General features: G+C 45.1%; 1 protein-coding gene across 5 annotated transcripts in view; it reads left to right on the top strand.

Annotated features, from left to right (window-relative positions):
• Positions 1-21,332, top strand: part of tjap1 (tight junction associated protein 1 (peripheral)) — a 76,896-nt gene that overhangs the window by 40,583 nt on the left and 14,981 nt on the right. For 3 of the 5 annotated variants that reach the window (XM_036983173.1, XM_036983179.1, XM_036983163.1), the window contains 4 exons: positions 7,750-7,942; positions 10,456-10,484; positions 14,654-14,815; positions 18,493-18,559. In XM_036983173.1, the coding sequence (XP_036839068.1) occupies positions 7,784-7,942; positions 10,456-10,484; positions 14,654-14,815; positions 18,493-18,559 (417 nt within the window). In that variant the 5' untranslated portion in view covers positions 7,750-7,783. Of the gene's footprint in view, positions 1-7,586; positions 7,650-7,749; positions 7,943-10,455; positions 10,485-14,653; positions 14,816-18,492; positions 18,560-21,332 lie in introns of all 5 variants that reach the window. The other 2 variants (XM_036983168.1, XM_036983185.1) reach the window with 2 other exon arrangements.

Genomic DNA, 21,332 nt, shown 5'->3' with positions numbered 1-21,332 from the left:
ACCCCCCCCCCCCCCCCCCCCGTAGCTCATTCAAATACACTGTCTTTGGGTAAATGGCATTCCAACACTTTCATGTCCCAAGCAAGGGCTGTCACTACAGACTCCCTATAAGTAATTCCATCTTTCTAATGAGCTGAAGTCAGTGTTTTTTCTGAATCAAAAAGGGGCTTAGGTGGTGGGCATGGCAAGGGGTGCGGTCAGCTGAATTTTAGAGAGAATTTTAGGCACCCACCCTTGGTGGTGTAGAGAGATTTCCTGCAATTCCCCAAAATGCTCACATTTTTGCAGTTAAGCTAATTTCCTGTAATTCTACACGGTTTACCATGCAGCTGAGAGACAATGTATCAGTTTAAAGCTAATTTCCTGTAATTCTACACGTTTTGCCATGCAGCTGAGAGACAATGTATCAGTTTAAAGCTAATTTCCTGTAATTCTACATGTTTTGCCATGCAGCTGAGAGACAATGTATCAGTTTAAAGCTAATTTCCTGTAATTCTACACGTTTTGCCATGCAGCTGAGAGACAATGTATCAGTTTAAAGCTAATTTCCTGTAATTCTACACGTTTTGCCATGCAGCTGAGAGACAATGTATCAGTTTAAAGCTAATTTCCTGCAGTTCTATGTGTTTTGCTAATGCTGTGTTCTTTTGCTCTCACACAATTCTGCTCACACATAATGCTGTGTTTTTTTGCTCTCACACAATTCTGCTCACACATAATGCTGTGTTATTTTGCTCTCACACAATTCTGCTCACACATAATGCTGTGTTCTTTTGCTCACACATATTCTCCCTGACTGTCTAGCTTTTATTTAGGTGATTGTTAGTTCTCAAAGATTATATTGTAATATATTTTAGAAATTTAGCAGACGCTCTTATCCAGATCGACTTTACAGGCGCAACTAGGGTTAAGTGCTTTGGTCAAGGGCACATCACTAGATTTTTCACCTAGTCGGCTCGGGGATTCTACCAGCAACCTTTCTGGTCCAATGCTCTTAGCCACTAGGCTACCTGCCACCCATATCTAGGTCCATTGTCTTTCCTACATACTTGTTTTTAGTCGTTTACACCGAAAGTGTTATTTATTTTACACTTTTAGGACTTGGGCAACCCGGAAAAAAAAACACTTACTGTAGGTGGTTCACCCAAGCATTTCAATGGCAGAAAAATCCTTGACCGAAGTTTGACTTCCTTTTTATAAGATATCGTAAACTGGGCCGTAGTCAGTTATAATAATGTTGTTTTTCAGGCAAAGCTTTAAGACACATCTGACATATGAAGAAAAGGATACGGCAGGGATAACCATTAGGGAAGTTCATTAAATGGGACTTGTTGCCTGCGCATTTAAAAATGCCACAAACTAATGCTTCTAACTGCCGGAACATTTGTAAAGACCCCCCCCTGTGTGGGAGTGCGTCTGAGAACTGAGAGTAGAAACCAATTCTTTCATGACTGATGGAACGCAACTTGCCACCCCCTCGTGCTGCCACTTAAATCCCAGGCAAACATCAAGTCCCGAAAAATCACTATGCTATTTTCCACTGCGCTGTTATTGAGAAACTGCCACACGGCTGTAAAGTGTATTTCTGTAAAGAGCCGCAGTGCTGTAAAGTGACAGAAATCCAGCCTTAATTGGCTTTCTTAACAGAGGTCGATTTCACAAATCCACACGCAGACAGAGACGGAGACGTGGGGACAGAGGTTCCTATTGGTAAAACGTAGGCAGGGCGTAAATACAGGCTGTACATCCATGTGGTGTTTCATTGATCTGGTTATTTTAGTGACCAGGGACAAATTGGCTGACATTTTCTATATCTGCCAACTTTTATTTGACCCCAGCAGCTTATGCAACAGCTCAGGAAAAACTGAAATATTAGTCAGGCCAATAGGTGCACATTCTTATGCAGTTGGTTAAGCAGGTCCGGTGGCAAAGACCTGTTTTTCAGTAGATGCACCCTTCCTTTCCACTGCAGGGGTTGCCACGCCTTGCGTGACATGGGGACTTAGGCCATCGCTCTAGGCTTCGTCACTCAAATGTGAAGAAGAAGCGCACAAAACATTTATGATTTCCAGACTCGAAACATGCTCTTCTCTTCCCTTTCTCGTTATAACTGAATGAATGTTTAACGGAGGTTTGAGTCACTGACTACACCATGCATGAGAAATTCAGTGTGGCAAGGAAATAGAGTTCTCGAGGATGAGTCAAACCGTTACGTAGTACAGCGATTTAACATCTCGGGTCCAAATTCCTCCTTTTCCACCATACTGTAAAGTCCATCACAATCTAGATGGAGGATAGATGAACCACATAAATAAAATGACTAGAACAGGCTTGGCACTTCTAATGGGGATGCACGTTCTAGTCATTCTTTCTATGAGATAAACACTGAAATGTAAATGGTAAAAGCATCAGTTAAGTGGGTGTTGCAGTTTCCAAAGACAAAGGTCATATTTTAATGTCTAGTTGAACTTGATACATGCTATAGAATTTAGAGAATGTTTTCTACACTACAGTATTTTGTTTTACAAAGTTGGTTATAGGAAAAGACAAAAGGGTGAATGGACAGAGTCGGACACGAAGGATTTACTGCTGATACCGGACCAGGCCCAAATCCCTTTCATTCGCATGAAGAGGAGACCGACACAGGGGACGCAGATTTGGGTACCTTGTGAGATTTGGGTACCTCTACCATCCATTATATTGGCGAACATGCAATCATTGGAGAATAAACTGGATGAGCTCCGTTAGAGACTATCCTACCAACGGGACGTTAACTGTAATATCTTATGTTTTACCGAGTCGTGGCTGAACGATGACACAAATAATATACAGTTGGCTGGGTTTTCCAAGCATCGGCGAGACCGAATGAATAGCTCCGTTAAGATGAGGGGTCTGTGTATTTGTCAATAACAGCTGGTGCTGTCTCAACGTTTTGCTCGCTTGAGGTAGAGTATCTCATGATAAGCTGTAGAACAAACTATTTACCCAGAGTTTTCATCTATATTTTTCATAGCTGTCTATTTACCACCACAAACCGATGCTGACATTAATACAGCTCGTTGAGTGCGGTCTAAGGCCATAAGCAAACAAGAAAATGCTCATCCAGAGACGGCACTCCTAGTGGCCGGGGACTTTAATACAGGAAAAGTTCAATCTGTTTGAACTAATTTCTACCAGCATGTCACATTTTTATTTATTTCACCTTTATTTAACCAGGTAGGCTAGTTGAGAACAAGTTCTCATTTGCAACTGCGACCTGGCCAAGATAAAGCAAAGCAGTTCGACACATACAACAACATGTGTAACCAGAGGGGCAAAAAAAAACTCTAGACCACCTTTAATCCACACACAGAGACTCGAATAAAGCTCTCCCTCACCCTCCGTGCATCGGCAGGATAGAACCGCTACGTCCGGTAAGATGAGGAGTGGGATATGTGTGTTTGTCAATAACAGCTGGTGCGCAATGTCTAATATTAAGGAAGTCTCGAGGTATTGCTCGCCTTTGGTAGAGTACCTCATGATACGCTGTAAACCACACTATCTACCAAGAAAGTTTTCATCTATATTTTTTTGTAGGCATCTATTTACCACCACAAACCGATGTTGGCACTAAGACCGCACTCAACAATCTGTATAAGGCCATAAGCGAACAAGAAAATGTAATCCAGAAGCGGCGCTTATAGTGGCCAGGGACTTTAATGCAGGCTAACTTAAATCAGTTTTACCTCATTTCTACCAGCATGTCACGTGCAACCAGAGGGGGAAAGAACTCTACCACCTTTACTCCACACACAGAGATGTGTAAAAAGCTCTCCCTCGCCCTCCATTTGGAAAATCTGACCATAATTCTATTCTCCTGATTCCTGCTTACAAGCAAAAACTAAAGCAGGAAGTACCAGTAACTCACTCAATACGGAAGTGGTCAGATGATGCGGATGCTTCGCTATAGGACTGTTTTGCTAGCACAGACTCGAATATGTTCAGTGATTCATCCAATTGCATTGAGGAGTGTACCACCTCAGTCAACATCCACACCAAGCTAAAGGCTAGAGCTGCCGCTTTCAAGGTGCGGGATATTAATCTCGGTGCTTATTTTTTTTAAAAACTGCTATGCCCTCAGACGAACCATCAAACGGGCAAAGCGTCAATACAGAACTAAGATTGAATCCTACTACACCGGCTCTGATGCTCATTGGATGTGGCAGGGCTTGCAAACTATTACGAACTACAAAGGGAAACCCAGCCAGGAGCTGGCCAGTGACGCGAGCCTACCAGATGGGCAAAATTGTTATTTAATTTTTTATTTAACCTTTTTTAACTAGGCAAGTCAGTTAGAACAAATTCTTATTTTCAATAACTGCCTAGGAACAGTGGGTTAACTGCCTTGTTCAGGGGCAGAACGACAGATTTGTACCATGTCAGCTCTGGGATTCGATCTTGCAACCTTTCAGATACTAGTCCAAGGCTCTAACCACTAGGCTACCTGCCGCCAATAAAATGCATTTTATTGTTGTTTCGAGGCAAGCAATACTGAAGCATCCATGAGCGCACCAGCTGTTCCAGATGAGAAAGACCTTTTAAACAGGTCAGCATTCACAAGGCCGCAGAGCCAGACGGATTACCAGGACGTGTACTCAGAGCATGTGCTGACTAACTTGTACGTGTCTTCACTGACATTTTCAACCTGTCCCTGACCCAAGTCTGTAATACCTAGATGTTTCAAGCAGACCACCATAGTTCCTGTGCCCAAGAACAGCAAGGTAACCTGCCTAAATTACCACTGACCCATAGCACTCACATCTGTAGTCATGAAAGGCTGGTCATGGCTCACATCAACACCATCATCCAAGAAACCCTAGAGCCACTCCAATTCGCATAACGCCCCAACAGATCCACAGATGACACAATCTCTATTGCACTCCACACTGCCTTTTCCCACCTGGACAAAAGGAATACCTACTTGAGAATGCTCTTCATTGACTACAGCTCCACGTTCAACACCGTAGTTCCCTCAGCTCATCAACAAGCTAGGACCCTGGGACTAAACACCTCCCTCTGCAACTGGATCCTGGACTGACCTCCCCCAGGTTGTAAGGGTAGACAACACATCTGCCACACTGATCCTCAGCATTGCTCTGATGCTACTCCCTGTTTACTATCTATGCACAGTCACTTTACCCCTACCTACATGTACATATTACCTCGATTAACCTGTACACCCCCCTCCCCCTATTTAGTAAAAAAAAAAAAAAAATCATTGTTGGATAAGGGCTTGTAAGTAAGCTTTTCGGCGCATGTGACATACAGTGGGGAGACCAAGTATTTGATACACTGCTGATTTTGCAGGTTTTCCTACTTACAAAGCATGTAAAAGCATGAGGTCTGTAATTTTTTATCATAGGTACACTTCAACTGTGAGAGACTGTAAAAATCATACAATGTGATTTTCTGGATTTTTGTTTTAGATTCCGTCTCTCACAGTTGAAGTGTACCTATGATAAAAAATTACAGACCTCTACATGCTTTGTAAAGTAGGAAACACTGCCAATTTTGCAGGTTATCAAATACTTGTTCTCCCCACTGTATATAGTTTGATTGGATTGGCACTCTGCTCTGACGTCGCATACACTAGTGATTGGATTGGCACTCTGCTCTGACGTCGCATACACTAGTTCTGACCATGTGGCCCCACCCCACTGCACAAGCTGCTGTGAAGGTCATTGATCTTTCGTTGGAATTCCGCTGTGACGCACCAGCCTTTCCCTCCCTTTATTTTCCCCAATGAACCCGTCAGCGGGGTTCACACACTGTAAAAATAGCAACATGATGAACACCCCTGTGCTGCTGGGGTATTTGTGGGACATGAGAGAGAACAGGGGTGGAGGGGACATCTGTGACCCAGGAAGCGGTGGACTGATCGATGGCTTATGTTCGTTGGTCCCCCCCAGGGCATAATCCAGTCGTGCAATTATGCACTGTTTTGAATGAAGGGAATCTTTGAACCAAGCCAGAGGTGGTTAAACCTTCCTTTATTCCATAATGTTTTCCTAATCATTCAGATTTCTCAGAATGCTCTCCCCAGGGATACATAGCAAAGTGCTGTTGGGACTCCCTAAAAACACACCGCTTCATACCCTCTTCCAAACCTTAACATAATTCTTCTAACCTGCTATGTTAACTTTCCTGACCTTCTGTGTAAATTCTCCTAACTTGCCATGAAGATGTCACTTCTGGTCTTAGCTGTATCGAAGTGGCATGTTGTTAGGGTATCTCGAGTGCAGATCTTCAATCTGGTTTATTGTATCTGAACCTCTTAAGAGGATTTCTATGGCTTAAGTTGACGGCATACTTTCAGTTCGGCTGGTGGGTATGTGCTCGCATACTCCCTTAAAAGACCTTCGCTAGAAAAACGCGGCAATAGTACTGTTTGTCAATTATTTAAATTTTTTTAAGATGCCGTAGCCAGTATACACTTCCTCAAGATAACTCAAATCTGTCATTTTACTTTTCACATTTTTTTTGCCAAGGAGATCTGTCGCGCTATATTACATCCAACTAAGATGTTTGCTGCAGTGTTTCCTCAAGTGAAATTTGCATAAAAATTATTTGTCTCATTGAATGACAAACATTTAATTGAAGAATCCCTACTGTTGACTGATGAAGGGGCGTAGACTTTAACTACCGACTTCAGCTTGCCTCTAAAAAAATAAAAAATGTGCCTGAACAATTGGGGGGGGGGGGAGAATCTTGCCAAAGACCAAAATGTCATGATATATACACAAACTCTTCAGAAATGTTTCGGCTGGAAAGCATGCGGACGCATTTACAGTGCAATGAGTGCATCAGACTGGGGCATAAGTAACGTGTATAATGGATATAGAGAGGACTACGGTCTCCTTCTCTGTGTTGCAGGATGGATAGACGGCTCTCTGGTGTTTCTCCACTCTCTGTGGCAATTGGATCCACAGGGCTACAGAGTGACTCAGCAAAAGCCAAGTCATCAATCAGAATAGATATTGTGACAGGCTCTTCTCCTGTTCAGCGTCTTAGTCATTTACAGCCACTAGTTTGTGTGTGGGTGTGCCTGTGTTCCTAAAAGTGCCTTCTGGAGCGTGTGTGTGTGTGTGTGTGTGTGTGTGTGTTTTCCATGGTTTTGATTTTGGTAGGGGGTGTGGCTTCTTTTCCTAACGAATATGCCTAGTTTTTATATTCTAAACTTAGCCCACAATGCTTCCAGTCAGTGGACTGTAGTTTAAGAGTTCCTCTATTGGGAACACACTTCTGCTTGTAATCAATTATAGGCTTGAGGGCATGCTCAGATTTTCCTCTCTCTCATTCTATTCCACATACACGTATGCACACACCATACTCTGCAGGCAGAATTTTGAGAGCAGATATTTAAAAAATCCTCCATCACGACACATGAATTGTGTTTGATGTTTATTTGAAGTGGCATCCCATACCCCTCCCTCCACTCTCCACTACAGACAGTTTGCACCAGGCAGCCGTTTCTTTTTCTGCCCACTGCTACTGCTCTCATCAAAGCCTATTGATTCAAACCACTTTTTTTGTTGCTACCGCTTTAGGAGAGAGGGAGAGTGGAGAGAGCCAGGGAGGGAGTAGGCATGGTCGGAAGGGAGGGAGAGAAAGTGAGTGGAACTGGACAGACCTTTACAGCTGGCTTTTTGCACAGGGCAGGGCTCAGGGCTGGTGTCGCTTCTACCACATCTAATGCTTGTCTTCTGGCAGGAATAACCGACCGGACAGACGCTGAGCACCAAGGATGACGAGCGCTACCCCGGCCAGGAAGCCGTACCGCAAGGCTCCGCCTCAGCACCGCGAGTCGCGCAACAACTTGCCCTCGTTCCTAGAGGACCTTAGTGGGAGCACGCCGCCTGCGCTTGCCAACACCGCTGGCCCCAACCCTCCTGACCCCTGCCAGGTAATTCGCATTCCAAACCATACTCCAGGTTTTCAGCGAACAAGGTTCACAGACCCCTACCTGAAATGCCCAGTTAGTCCTGAGAGCCGCAATATATTTTCTTCCTCCTGGTCTCTGCTCTCAGACAGTGAGCTGGATGTCTCCAGCCTGTCCAGCCTGGATCTTACTGTCCTGCCCCCACCCAAAATCTTCTGCCATAGAGGCATGACAGTGGGCGTCACAGCCAACCAGGCAGCAAGGGACTTGCAGGGGATGAGACGCTTCTTGAGCCGCAGTGAGGGCCTACTCGCTCTCTCTGGAGACGAAGACCTCCGCTCAGATGACTCCCAGCGAGGTGGCTACTCTACCTCTCCAGCCCAGTCCAGTCGCAGCCTGGAGCGCTCGCTGGTCTTCAAGGACAATGCAGAGATCCTGGTTCCCAGAGGAGGTCAGCACCACCAGCAGACTTCCTTCCAGAGACTAGCCCTCCCTCCTAAGGGGATCCTAAAGCAGCCCAACCAGCTGGGCGTCCACTTCTCAGACCTCAGGAAGTCCAAGTCTGCCGAGATGCTGGGCCAGAGCCGAGACGGGAAGCCCCAGAGGAGGTCTCTGGCCAAGACCACCTCAACCAGACAGATAACCCCGTCCTCCACCTCGCAAAGCTCAGCAACCTCAGAAAGAATGATCCAATTCCTAGAAAATAAGCTGAAGTTCTCCAACTTCCTGGATGATGTCACCACCAGGCTCATCAGCCCTGCCAGAATGCAAATGCTGGGTGGAAAACAGCAAGAGGACACAAGACCGGTTAAGGGAAACCAGCCTCCGCACCAGGCACAAAATTCTCCCCTGACTCCCGAAGCGAAGAAGAAGCGAGGAACCGAGAGGAACCCTGCGATGAGCCGGCCGTGGGACGAGTGGTCCTCGGCGCTGGACAGGGACAGGCCTTCCAGGAAGGAAAAAGGTCGACCAAAGACCTGGCATCCCACCCCGAAGGACATCCCTGACCAGAATGCAGAGAAGTGTAGGGCAGACCCCCTTAGGGAGGGAGCGAGGCCCAAAGCTGAGGGGCCCATCTACAGCCGTGTGGGGGGTGGCGGGGACTCCAGCTCTCGACGCTGCAGTGAGACTGATTGCGAGGACAAGAGTCGGCAGAGAGACCATCACCAGAAAAAACGGCACCAGTCCTCTCAGCTGGACACCAGAACACAACACAAGGACGCTATGGATAAACCCACAGCTAAATACATGCCCCTGCCTCCTCACTCTGAAACAGTATCACAACACCTCTCTTTTTCTATTTTATCACAGGTCAAGGTATGTGAGGAGAAGTTCTCTCTTCCCCCCCCCACCCCTTCCCCTCCATTGTTGTACGCCTTCCAGAAAAATAATTGGAAGCCTTCTCAACAACAATCTGTGTATTGTGTCGAGCGGATTCAACATGCGAGTTGCTTAGCTACAACTCTCGTCATATTATAAATTGAAATTACATTTGCCAATAACTGAAGGTAAGTCATTTCCCTAGATTGCTCGAGAGTAGAACCGTACTGTACAAACACTCAAGTGGAATTCACTAGCCAGCTTTCTAGTCCAATCCAAACTGAAAAGGTCAGTGTTGTGCATCTGTGTCATATTAGTTTTTTACTTTTAGATATTTTTATTTTAATGCACTGCATTCTGCAATAGCGCTACACTGAGTGTACAAAACATTAAGAACACCGTCCTAATATTGAGTTTTTCTCCAGGCTTAAAAAACCCTTTTAACCTCTCTCCTCCCCTTCATCTACACTGATTTGAAGTGGAATTAACATCAATAAGGGATCATAGCTTTCACCTGGATTCACCTGGTCAGTGGAAAGATCATGACAATGTTTTGTACACTCTGTGTATAGCCGTTGTTGAGACTGGCCATTATGTTGTAAAGATATTCTGGATTAATACTGTGAAATGATTCTACAGAGATGAGAATACAATATTCATATATGTGGTGCTGATAACTAGCCTCTTAAGTGCCGTAGATGCGCAGGCTGCTCTTCTGTGTAAACAAGTCTTTTTTTAAATTTTTTTAGTTTTCAGAATGACAGGGGCTGTCAAATTGATTTCATAGCTCCATGAGACGTATTGGCCTGTGCAACTAAGAGAGATCCTGTAACATTCTGCCTTGTCTGCTTATCTCTCTAACCCTTCGGCTTCAACAGAAATGTGGCACTGAAAACTACCAAGGAATCTGAATTCTGTGCAGTGCGAAATTGGTTAATATAAATGTGGAACATTTTTTTTTTTTTGTACAATTTCTGCTTAGTTCAGTCCTTGAAAGCCGGTGAGTGTTTTTGAAATGGTGTATTGTTGTCGCGGAGTGCATCTCCAATGTTTCCCAGGTCTGTCTGCCTAGCTCAATGCCTCAAGGTTGTAGATGGAGAGCCTTTTTAAAAGAAATTACTAATTACAGCCAGTAATGATTGCCGGTCCAGCAAAATGTCTGTTTTGTTGCAAACATATCTACAATGGCCAAACTAATAGGATGTTTGTTGTTGCAGGACTCCTTATCAGATGCAGACAGGATCAAGTAAGTAATTATTTTATAATCTACTTATGCTTTGACAAATATGTGCTGTATTTTCGGTGAGAAATGCTTCAGCCACAGGATTGAAAATACTAAATTTGACTTACAGTTTAAACAAACAGAAAACAGTGAATCTCAGCATGACTTCTTTGGCTATGGGTTACTGTGTCTATTTGCCTGCTTCACTTTGAGCCCAGTTTTGACACCTCAGTGTGTACTGTATAGATCAGTCTACTGTGTGGGAAGCTGTAGCCCCGGGTGGCGTGACCTGATTGGCACTGGGTAGATAGGCTGCTTATAGGAGACGGCCAGGTTGGCACCAAGCCACAGCCAGCCCTTCCCAGGAGCCCCAGCTGCTCCCGTCTAGACACTTCCTGAGGAGAGGGAGCCGGGCAGGCCGCACTCAGACGCCCAGCTTCTGCGTCAGTAACGCTAAGGGGAGGGAGGGTTCATAGAGACTTGGCTGATCCCATATGGTGCTATGATGACAAGCCCCTGCGGTGTGGTGGGAAGGGTGCTGCGCAGGTGGGCGAGCGAGAGTGGAAGAGGAGCAGGTTGCTGTTAGCGCCAACATCCGTCACCCACACACCCCCTGCCGCCTCCTTCTCCCACCCCAGCCTGGGCTCAAAGTGAATCTATGTGATCAGTGGCGTCTCCCTGCTGGAACCCCCCCAGCTGTGAAAACTCCACACAGCTAATGAGAGAAAGCAGCTCGGAGTATGTGGGGGAGTCCATTACCACCAGCCGTGCAGGATTGACCACTAGTACAGAGACGGAACACTAGTTGTAATTACAGCTCGAACTTTCACCTCCATCAGTCCTGCGGTCCTCCTCCGCTCCACTTCCTCTCCCAAAAAGAATCCCTATAGTCGGCTAATTACTACCAAATATATCAGCTGCGTGTGTGACGGTGCATGTTTGATGTGTCATTTTAGCCTCTCGCAGTAAAGTCTAGCCCAGCGCTGGCTCTGGTACGCTACAGTTCCCTTTGGTATCAGTGAACGAGATGTAAAGGGTTAATATAGTCAAGCCACCATCCACATGTGTGGGCATCATCAGGCAGCAATGCTTAATGAATTGACGCTGACGTAGCTGCTGTTGGATCCCCTCCCCCCCCATTCTCTTCCTTGTGGTGGTAAATGCTGATAAGCTCCTTTGTGGTACACAAGCAATGTCACTGATTGGCCTAGATGCCCCTGCGCTGGTGTGGGATGATGAATGATTCTGTGTCTGACTAACTGAATACAACCTGAGCTGAGTGCCGCTGTTAATCATTACCGCCCAGTCACCCACTCTTGCCCTAGAGTTCCTCAAGTCTCCACATAGGCCAGAGCTGAGTCTGTCTCCCCAGCGGTAGTGGAGTTTTGTCATGCTGTTCTATACTGCGTATGCTGCAGAGGACTGTTTCTCAGATGAATGGGATTACCAGTACATCGGTTGACAGACCGATCTTCCTCCCCCCCCCCCCCCCCCCCCCCGTTGTTTCCACCATACTCTTCTGAATGGGAAAAGGTCAGAAAAGTCAAACTAAAGTCACAATAGTTTTGTCAGAAATGGTTTCCCATTAAGAACACCTGCTCTTTCCATGACACAGACTGACCAGGTGAATCCAGGTGAAAGCTATGATCCCTTATTGATGTCACTTGTTAAATCCACTTCAATCAGTGTCAATGAAGGGGAGGAGACAGGTTAAAGAAGGATTTTTTTTTTTTAAGCCTTGAGACATGGATTGTGTTTGTCTGCCATTCAGAGGGTGAATAGGCAAGACAAAATATTGAAGTGCCTTTGAACAGGGTTTGGTAGTAGGTGTCAGGTGCACCAGTTTGTAACAAGAACTGCACCGCTGCTGGGTTTTTCACGCTCAACAGTTTCCTGTGTGTATCATGAAAGGTCCACCACCCAAAGGACATCCAGCCAACTTGACACAGCTGTGGGAAGTATTGGAGTCAACATGGGCCTGCATCCCTGTAGAACGCTTTCGATACCGAGGTCAAAAGGGCAACTCAATATTAGAAAGATGTTCTTAATGTTTTGTACACTCAGTGTATATCTCATGTGTGGGAATACTTTTGGTGTTTTTGCAGTCTTTTATGTCCAACAATTTTAAAACAAGAAAGGGAATCAAATGTAGTTAGGGTCACCAGTTTGGGCAACCCTGGTGTAATGCATGTAAAACCTCTAAGGATGTGTTTTACAAGTGAATTGAAAGACCGTTTCCCAATCCCAGTCTTTCAAAATCCTTTCTGAAAGCTTGGGAATATCTATTTTCTCTTATCACAGTTATTTTCCCATTGCGCCTTAATTTACCACTCCTCCTGTTTGGCTCCCGGGGAGCATCTCGATGTGCAAGGCTGTTAGAGGTGTTTTGTAACAGCCTAAAAAAGTACCCTAACCGCAGTGCACTCAGGTTCTGGGTAGTCTGTAATCGCAAGACACCTTTTATGCTGTGACATGCTCATTTTGCCTTTGCTGTTGCACTGTAATGTCCAATCATCCAGGTTAGATCTAATGGTAGCCACGCCTTGCTTTTATACACACTGTGCATTGGTTAGCAGCAGCAGTTCTGTGAAAGCGTGTATTCTACCGTATAATTAATGTACATTTTTTTCCCCCTCACTGCTTGTGTATTTACAGCATAGCAGAGTGGATTACGCTCCTTTTGTTGTTGTTTCTTCTTCTTTAAACGTAAGGCGTAAGCTTGGCTTCTTTTACACACCCACTCTCCGTGATCTGAATAGGATCTGAGCTCATGTTTCTCATGTCATAATCCGCATAAACATATGTGTTGGTTGTGTGTGTGTGTGTGTGTGTGTGTATGCGCACACATACTTAGCTCAAGTAAACTTGTACAGGGTTACAGGGTAGTACCCACAGACTGTGCCAAAAACCAATTTTCTGCCTTTTTCCTCAAACCTGTGCCCTGAAAGAGCCAAAACGGAACAGAACCGTGCAGAGACGGTGAAATCCTGTGTGTAATTATAGAATAAAACATTGGCTGCCGCCCCACCAACCGTAACATACCATGAATTATTGATGTTCTCTTTTCTTGAGTCGCCCTGGTTTTGGTTGGCAAAGTGTGTCTGCATGTGTAGGATACACGTGGGCATTTTCCTTCCTTCCCCTCCAGAGCTGTCAACTTTGAAGAGGACTACCCTGTTGCTCTGGAAGTTTGGACTGGAGCTTGTCGATTTTAAAGATTTTGTGTCTGCCAGCTGTTAGGTGGGGGAAAATGTCCCATTTGACTATTGCAGATGCAGCACGGGGGAACCGATAGCAGTGCGAGGGCTAACTTCATTCCACCCTGTCACACCCAATCACACCCTGTGACAGGGTAACGCACCTGGATGCTCCTGTTGTGGTCCCCCGTCTGCCGATCAATTGCCTGGCTCTCACAACCTAATCTGAGCCCACTGGAAGTCTTACTTAAACATACATCGGTGGACTGTAGTTAGGATATATATTTTTTTGCTGCTAACTGCTGTCATGCAGCAGAGCGGTCCCCTAGGTATTTGGGTCTGTCTGAGCCGGTAGGACAGAGACCCTGAAAACAGTGGTTTTAATCAGTGTGCAGTGAGTGAGTGGGTGACTGGATGCTGCATAGTGCGACACACGGTGTGGTGACAGGATTGTGGACAGTGGGTTGTGGCAGATGGCAGATGTGTCCTGTCCCATGGCAGCTGCTCCGTCCCCCCAGCGTCCTAACAGCTGCTCCCATTAAACTCCACAGACACACTAGGACAAAGGCAGGCAGCCACCCGACACACACACACACACACACACACACATACACGAGTGCTGTGGACAACCATGTGTTCGCTCTCTCTCATACACACAGAGAAAAGACGCATACTTTCTGTCATAAATATGCACTCACTCATGTGCATGGACCTTTCTTTCACATATGCCATTTTTCCCTCATGTTAATCGTAGTTGTTAATTATGAATTTTCTCTATTCCCATTGACATTATTTTCAATAAACTATGAATAAACTGTGACCCTGAATTTTGGGTGAGTTCTGTGGCTGAAGCAAGTTCCCATGGCTCTCTGTTTGTCTTGTCAGTCTAGTCACTATGTGTGAATACAGTACTGTCTGTGAGTCATTCCACTGCACCTGGGCTGACTGCCCCCCCCCACCCACCTTCACCTCTCTACCACTCCCTCTCCCCTCCAGGATCCTGCAGCAGCAGAATGAAGAGCTTCGCCGGCGGCTCTCCCACACCACCCACAAGATGGAGGCCATGGAGACGGAGTTTGAGACCAGCCGCCACTACATGCAGGGGGAGATGGGTCGCACGCGCGACGACCTGGAGAAGATGAGAGACAAGTTCCGCAGGTGACGAGTGTAACCTCCCTCATTTCCTGAGCCCATTATCCATGTTATGGGAGGCACTCTTGCCACTTCGTGACACGGATAATATTTCATTCCGTTACACCGCACACTCGCTTCCTCTCCCAACCTCACTTTTTTCGGAAACATAAAGATGAAATGAATACCTTCCCCGGTAATCCATTTTTAATGAATCTGATCAAAGCTGTTGAATTAATGAGAGCTTAGGCATCTGATTATGCAGCTAGTTGTTACTTTAATTTCTTAAACCTCTGGGCATGTTGGATCGTCTATTTGAGAGCGAGGTGGTTGGGGGGAGTTTCTGCCACATGGAAAAAATGTAGATGCCAGAAAGCCTATGCTGTTTTATCTATGATGTATCTATCTATATTTCAGAACGTTGTTCAATGGGAGGATGTTACCATAGGACTCTTCAGCGCCCGACCACACTTCCTCTGTCAGCCCTAGTTAGTGACAACGTCAGGCCTTCCTCTACAATACATGACCACAGTCCTTTTTTGAGTTAGAACTCAGAGCCTGACTGTTGAGCCAGAACAACATTTTAGTTGTTTATGTTCTTGACTTCGTTCTATACCACATTACGGGCACACAACTATGGTTCTTCTATCATTTGTCTTTCTTTCAATCTTTCCGCTGTTGAAGAACCTCTTGATTTAAAAGCGTCTCCTGCTTTCCCTGGCAATACACCTGCAACCCGCCTCTCAGTTTTTGGTTAATAAATCAAACTCTACACGTCTGCTTGTCAATCAAGTTACTTCTGCCTTCCTAATTTGTGAGTTTAAGTGCAGGTAAAAAAAAAAAAAAGAGGCCAAAATGACACGCGCGTAATGGTTGGTGTGCATAATCCACCATTTGAGACAAACTCTCTCACTTTAATGAGATTGTAAAGCTTATGTTATTATGGAAGTGTCATGGTAATGATGGATGAGTTTCCCACCACCATACACAGGAAACCTAAACTCCTCCAGGGGGAGGACACAGGGCTGAAGCTGGTAAATACGACCTGGGGGCAACACATTTTCCCATATCTGCTGTCGGGTGATAATGGTTGCCATTTTGTTTCTTAAGCATTTTAATCGTTAAATATGTTGCTTGCTTTTGAATTATTTTCTAATACATTTCCTATAGCTTTATATGTCAATGTGCCATTTCATTTTTATCTCGCTGTCCACATGTATGTGGAGAAATAGATTTGCTAATTTTACTGTTACGAATGCTTTGGCTCTGGGTGGCATTAATGTGAAGATGCACGTTTAAGTCAAGATTCCAGGGAAAACCACGTGGCTGCTCATTTTAAATCTCGTGTGTTGTGTGTGTGTCACATTCAAAAGCAATCATCCCAGTTTATCTCCAATCAAGAGGAATCTTCCTGTTTTTCGCTCTGAGCAACCAGTCACTTTCAATTATCCCTGCAGTGTTTCCATCAATAAATCACAGAGTGAGGCTACATGCCTGTGTGGGATGCGATGGTCCATCTGCATTTCCATACTAGATGATCACACCTTCAAATACAGCTTCAGCAAAGATAAGGGTTCAATTGGATTGCCATCAGTTAACTAGTGTGCTCCACTCGTATGTCCTATCTGATTATCACCGGGCAGCACCGTTACACAGATGTTTTCAGAGATCAATCACTGAAAAGGCTCTGGGAATGAAAAGCCAATTGTTGTAATTAATTTTTTTTAAATTTAGCTATTTATTTACTTTACCAGACCCATTAGCAGCATTCACATGTGACTCTCTGAGGACTTCGTTTGAATAGTCTGGCAGCCGTGAACTAATCAATCTGACTTCTTAGCGGAGCCATCAGGTGACTGTAATTGCGCTCCCCAATTTGAAGTCCATCGGCGCAAAGTCCGATCAATGTCTACCCTCTGAAACCCTGAAACGCTGCGGGAGTGTGAACGAAAAGTATGGACTCAATACTGTAAGTCCGGATAAGAGCGTCTGCTGAATGACACGAATGTCAAATGTAAATGGGCACCGCTGTGGTCTCGGTGGCAATCGGTGAGCTTTGCTCAAATGTCTATTCACTTTTGATTGGGGGAAAAAGACAGTGAAAGTCATTGGCGGTGATTTGCAGCGAAGCCTTTATGATTAGTGAGGAATGCGACAGGGGGTAAAAAGAGATGCTGGTGTTATTGGGAAGGACAGCCCTTTGGGAAATATGTCTTAAAAAGCCAGAGGTTTTGTACTATGAATCCCATTGATACACACTGGTATCACCCTGGACACTACAATAGCGATTTAGTGTCATTGCATCAGGGTTGTAATATAGATGAGGTTAAACCTGTGCGCGTGTCCATGTGCAATATTGTTTGATCAGTGAATCAATCACGTGGCCAGTTGGCCCGGGGACAGCAGTTATTGTGACACGTTCACGTCTGCGTGGTCAAATGAGCACCCAGCATGGCTCATGGCAGAAAGAGGAAATGAAACTAGTAGGCTAGAGCCTGGCCCTGGTGCAGACCTGACTACCACGGAGAGGATCACCGGCTGTTAGACTCTGGCCTTGTAATCCCCTCTCGGTGGAAAGGGTGACGGGCAGAGTGCTTTGTGAGCATCATTTGTGTGCTTCTTAGACTTCTATTGGATTTTCAGACAGTCCTGCGTTCATACCCTCTGGGGTTTCTGTGAGATGGGGTTTGAACCATACAAAGGCAATATTTGTAATTTAACAATGGACCAAGAAGTGATGAGACCTTTTTTTAAATAGATGTTTTTCTCTCTTTAAAAAAAAAAAAAAAGTCTCAAAGGGAGTTGACTTGAGCATAGTTTATCATGATTCACGCTTACTGAAAGCTTAAGGCGAGGCGCACTTTAGTGCCCTGAACTTCTGGACTACCACACCTCTTTACTGTTGCTCACCATTACAAAGTGTGAGCGTGACTGATGAAGGTGGTACACAATCAGGTCCTATACAACAGGAACATCAATACCTCAAACATGTCCTGCAAAGCTATGTGGAAAATCAGTACGTTGCCATTTTAGCCCTTTTTAAAATGTTCTCCATAATTGCATTCCATGAAATACACAACCTCTCACTTTTTTTTGAGGAATTTATCTAGCCAATTTAGGAGGCAGTGGATAGTGGGAAAGTAATTGCTATTGGTCCTATTGAAATGGGTTTAATACAGTCCCCTCTCTCCCTTTTCCTCCCATCTCTCGTAATTTGTTCCGAATGTCTAACCTGTTGAAAACCGGAGCGAGCAAAACTCTGATGGCTTCATTAAGTCTGAGAGGATTCATACCGTGCTGCTGTTGAGTAGCAATGGAAATAAAGTGAACTAAAATGTGCATGGATGTGACTGCCAAGAGAACTGCGTGCATACTTGTACTGCAGGATTTGCCCGTTTTCTGGTGCCTCATTGTGGAGATAATTCTGGTCTATATGGCAATTTAAATTATTCATTTGACAACCAGACAAGATGCACAAGAGAAGACAACCGCGTAATCTGAACTATGATGGGAGGCGATCGCACTGAAAAAGAAAAGTGGTTGACGAGTTATTTTACTGCAGTGCTACGTTCTGTACCAGTGGGCTCTGTGTCTCCGTCTCTGCAGCAATAACATCTGTGGGTTTCCAATACGTGTTCTATCTGGATGGGGCTCAGCTCTGTAGACACGGTACTATTAACTGAGACACATTCTGTCCTCCACAGACTGCAGAACAGCTACACCGCCTCCCAGAGGGCCAACCAGGACCTGGAGGAGAAGCTTCATTCCCTGGTAACCTTTCACCTTTCAACCCTCCCACCTGCCCTCTTTGCTTATCTATAGGTGTTCATTGGACATAAATATTTCATGTTCTTCTGGTAACTACTTTTTTTGAAAGGAAACATTTACACACAACTTAACCTGCACTCCATTTCCCAAAATACTGCTTTTCCTTTTGACCTTTCCCTGGTCAAAAGTATTGTAGATTTGCAAACACTACAACGTCCAAAGGTTTCTATGTCGAAGGAGTTTCCCAGCATGCCAGGTCAGTGGAGTTATTCTGTATTGGGGAAGAACCTTTCCCATACAGCGGTGTGTTTTTATTTACTTTTTATTTAAGAGCCCTCTCATTATGCCAGTATCACACACCTGTCAGCTAATTATGCCGCAGGGTCTCTTTTGGAAGGTTCTGTGGTGCAGAGTGCTGCAAGGAATTAGCACAGAATGATCTGGCCTTTCATTTGAAGTCAATTCTCTCTATCACCCATGTCTCTGCTAGCCCCTCTGGGAGACGGAAAGGTCCACAGCTCTGCTATTCCCCCAGGCAGCACGCCAGGCAAACGTGTGTCTGTGTGCGCGAGCTCACACACGCTCCCGAAATCACACTAGGTGACAACCAGGGGTTTTATGTGCAGAGACTCTTTTACATATTCCCACAATGTCAAGTCCCACACTGTCCCTTTAAAACATAGTAACCTATGTATGATGCTGTACGTTTTATTGGATGATTATAATACGACTCATCAACCATACAACCAATCAGATATTGTGTGTCAGGACATAACGTATGCATCTATGTCCTCTAATATGTATGCTGCTGTTTACACATGTGTGATGGTTGTTTGATTAGCCCGTCTCTGTTGGTGGCATGTGTATGCGTGTGCATACGTTATGTCTATTCTTTCTAATCCAATCACATTTAGTCAAAGCAAACGTTCCCACTGGCCAAATATTAATTTCCCATAAATATGTAGATTGACTAATGTCGAAATAGTTTGCTGTGATCCTTTGCTGGTGGCTGTGGTACGATCCCCTGCCCTCTGTGATAGCTGTGTGAGAAAATCAAAGTTCAAGCTGCTCTGTTTTACACTGACAGGGAAATAAATGATGTTGCTTGCTGTAGTGTGCAACTGCCAACTCTCCGCATGGCAAGTGATCTGAGCACCACTACAAGCCATCCCCCTTGACTGCCCATTACCCACAGGCTAGCCCTACCCAGACTGGATTCACACCACAGATTTACTCTGCAAACATTCTACTGTCTGATTCTGACTTCAGTCCAGCCCTGTTAATTGTCATTGTAGAGGAGGTAGCTTTAGGAAAACAGACGGATCGAGGACTGATTGGCCGGTTGGCGCTTTGTGTTTGGGGACAGGTGGTTTGTTTGTGTGTGTGAGTGAGGCTGGCCCTGATGCGAGGTAATCTCTTTGCAATTGCCAGAGGATTACTCTGTCCAAAACATGCTCTGACCCCCACAGTCACCTTGTCAACGGTGGCCTTTTTAAAAATGCACAGTAAGGATAGGCAGTTAAAACGATGTCTGTGTTTTGAGTACTCTCATCATTTTTGAGTTCTTGCATGTTACCGTGGAACTTGGCTGAACTCAAAACGTTCGCAGGATTCTATCTATTGTTCCAATTACTGGTTGTTCTGATGCACGACGGAAAACAAAGGTTTACACGTTTTCACAGCATCTGACAGACATTGTTGTCGGTCACTGCTTATTCATTTAACCTGCACAATGGTTGCATTTGTTCATTTTTGGATTCAATTATTAAACGAATTGCGAGCCTTGAATCGAATGATCGCGTCCTCGCCGCCGTCCCTAGCACACAGCTCTCAAATCCTTCCTCATCCTTGTGGATTCCATTATTTTTGTGTTAAGCCTAAATTGATGCAATTTTCCCGGTTCTGATTGTGTGGCTTTGGACTAGGCCTGTGGACCACTGTCTAACAGTCCAGGCTTAAACGACGGGCCCGTTTCAACCTATTCTGACGTGCTGCGTTAGAGGAGTTCGCAATCAGAAACCATATTAGCCGATGACGCACGGGAGATCTCGCCAAGTGTCCAAAAGAAGAGACCAAAATGTTCTGTGTTGTCTTTGTTTTCACCATCCGTCTCTTTTCTTTTTTCTTTCTCTCTCTGTCTGTTTCTCTCATTCTCTCCCTCTCTCTCATGCTGCTGCTTCGTGACGGGCTGTCTCATCATCATCAGGCTGCTATCAGTCAAACCTGGGTCTACGCAGTTGCGTTATCATTCTATTTCTCTCCTGTCTCCCTCCCTCCCTACATCCTCCTCACCCTGAGCATTTATTGCAGTTGTCATGTTCATTACTGCTCTGCTTGTCGCCTCTGAACTAGGAAAGTCTCTCCATCCTCTTGTCTTGTCCTGGCAAACTGCTCCAGATGTCCCGCAGTCATCATCCTGTCTGTGTAGCTCTGCTATGGCCCCTATGCATGGGGGTTGGGTTGGGCATGAGGGGCCGGGCGATTATGTGTATCTCTGGGTGTGCCCAGTGATTGAAACTTTTAGTTTTCAAGTCCCCCTACCTCTCTGTGCGCTTGGTGTACAAAACATTAGGAACTGTTTCCATGACATAGACTCTCCAGGTGAAAGCTATGATCCCTTATTGATGTCACTTGTTAAATCCACTTCAATCTGTGTAGATGAAGGGAAGGAGACAGGTTAAAAAATGATTTTTAAGCCTTGAGACATGAGTTGCGTATGTGTGCCAAGCAGAGGGCAAGACGAAAGACTTGTGCCTTGTTAACGGTTAATGTAGTA

The sequence above is a fragment of the Oncorhynchus mykiss genome, chromosome 1 (genome assembly GCF_013265735.2).
Source record: "Oncorhynchus mykiss isolate Arlee chromosome 1, USDA_OmykA_1.1, whole genome shotgun sequence".
NCBI classification, from domain to species: domain Eukaryota; kingdom Metazoa; phylum Chordata; class Actinopteri; order Salmoniformes; family Salmonidae; genus Oncorhynchus; species Oncorhynchus mykiss.
This window is presented reverse-complemented; position numbering and strand designations above follow the sequence as displayed.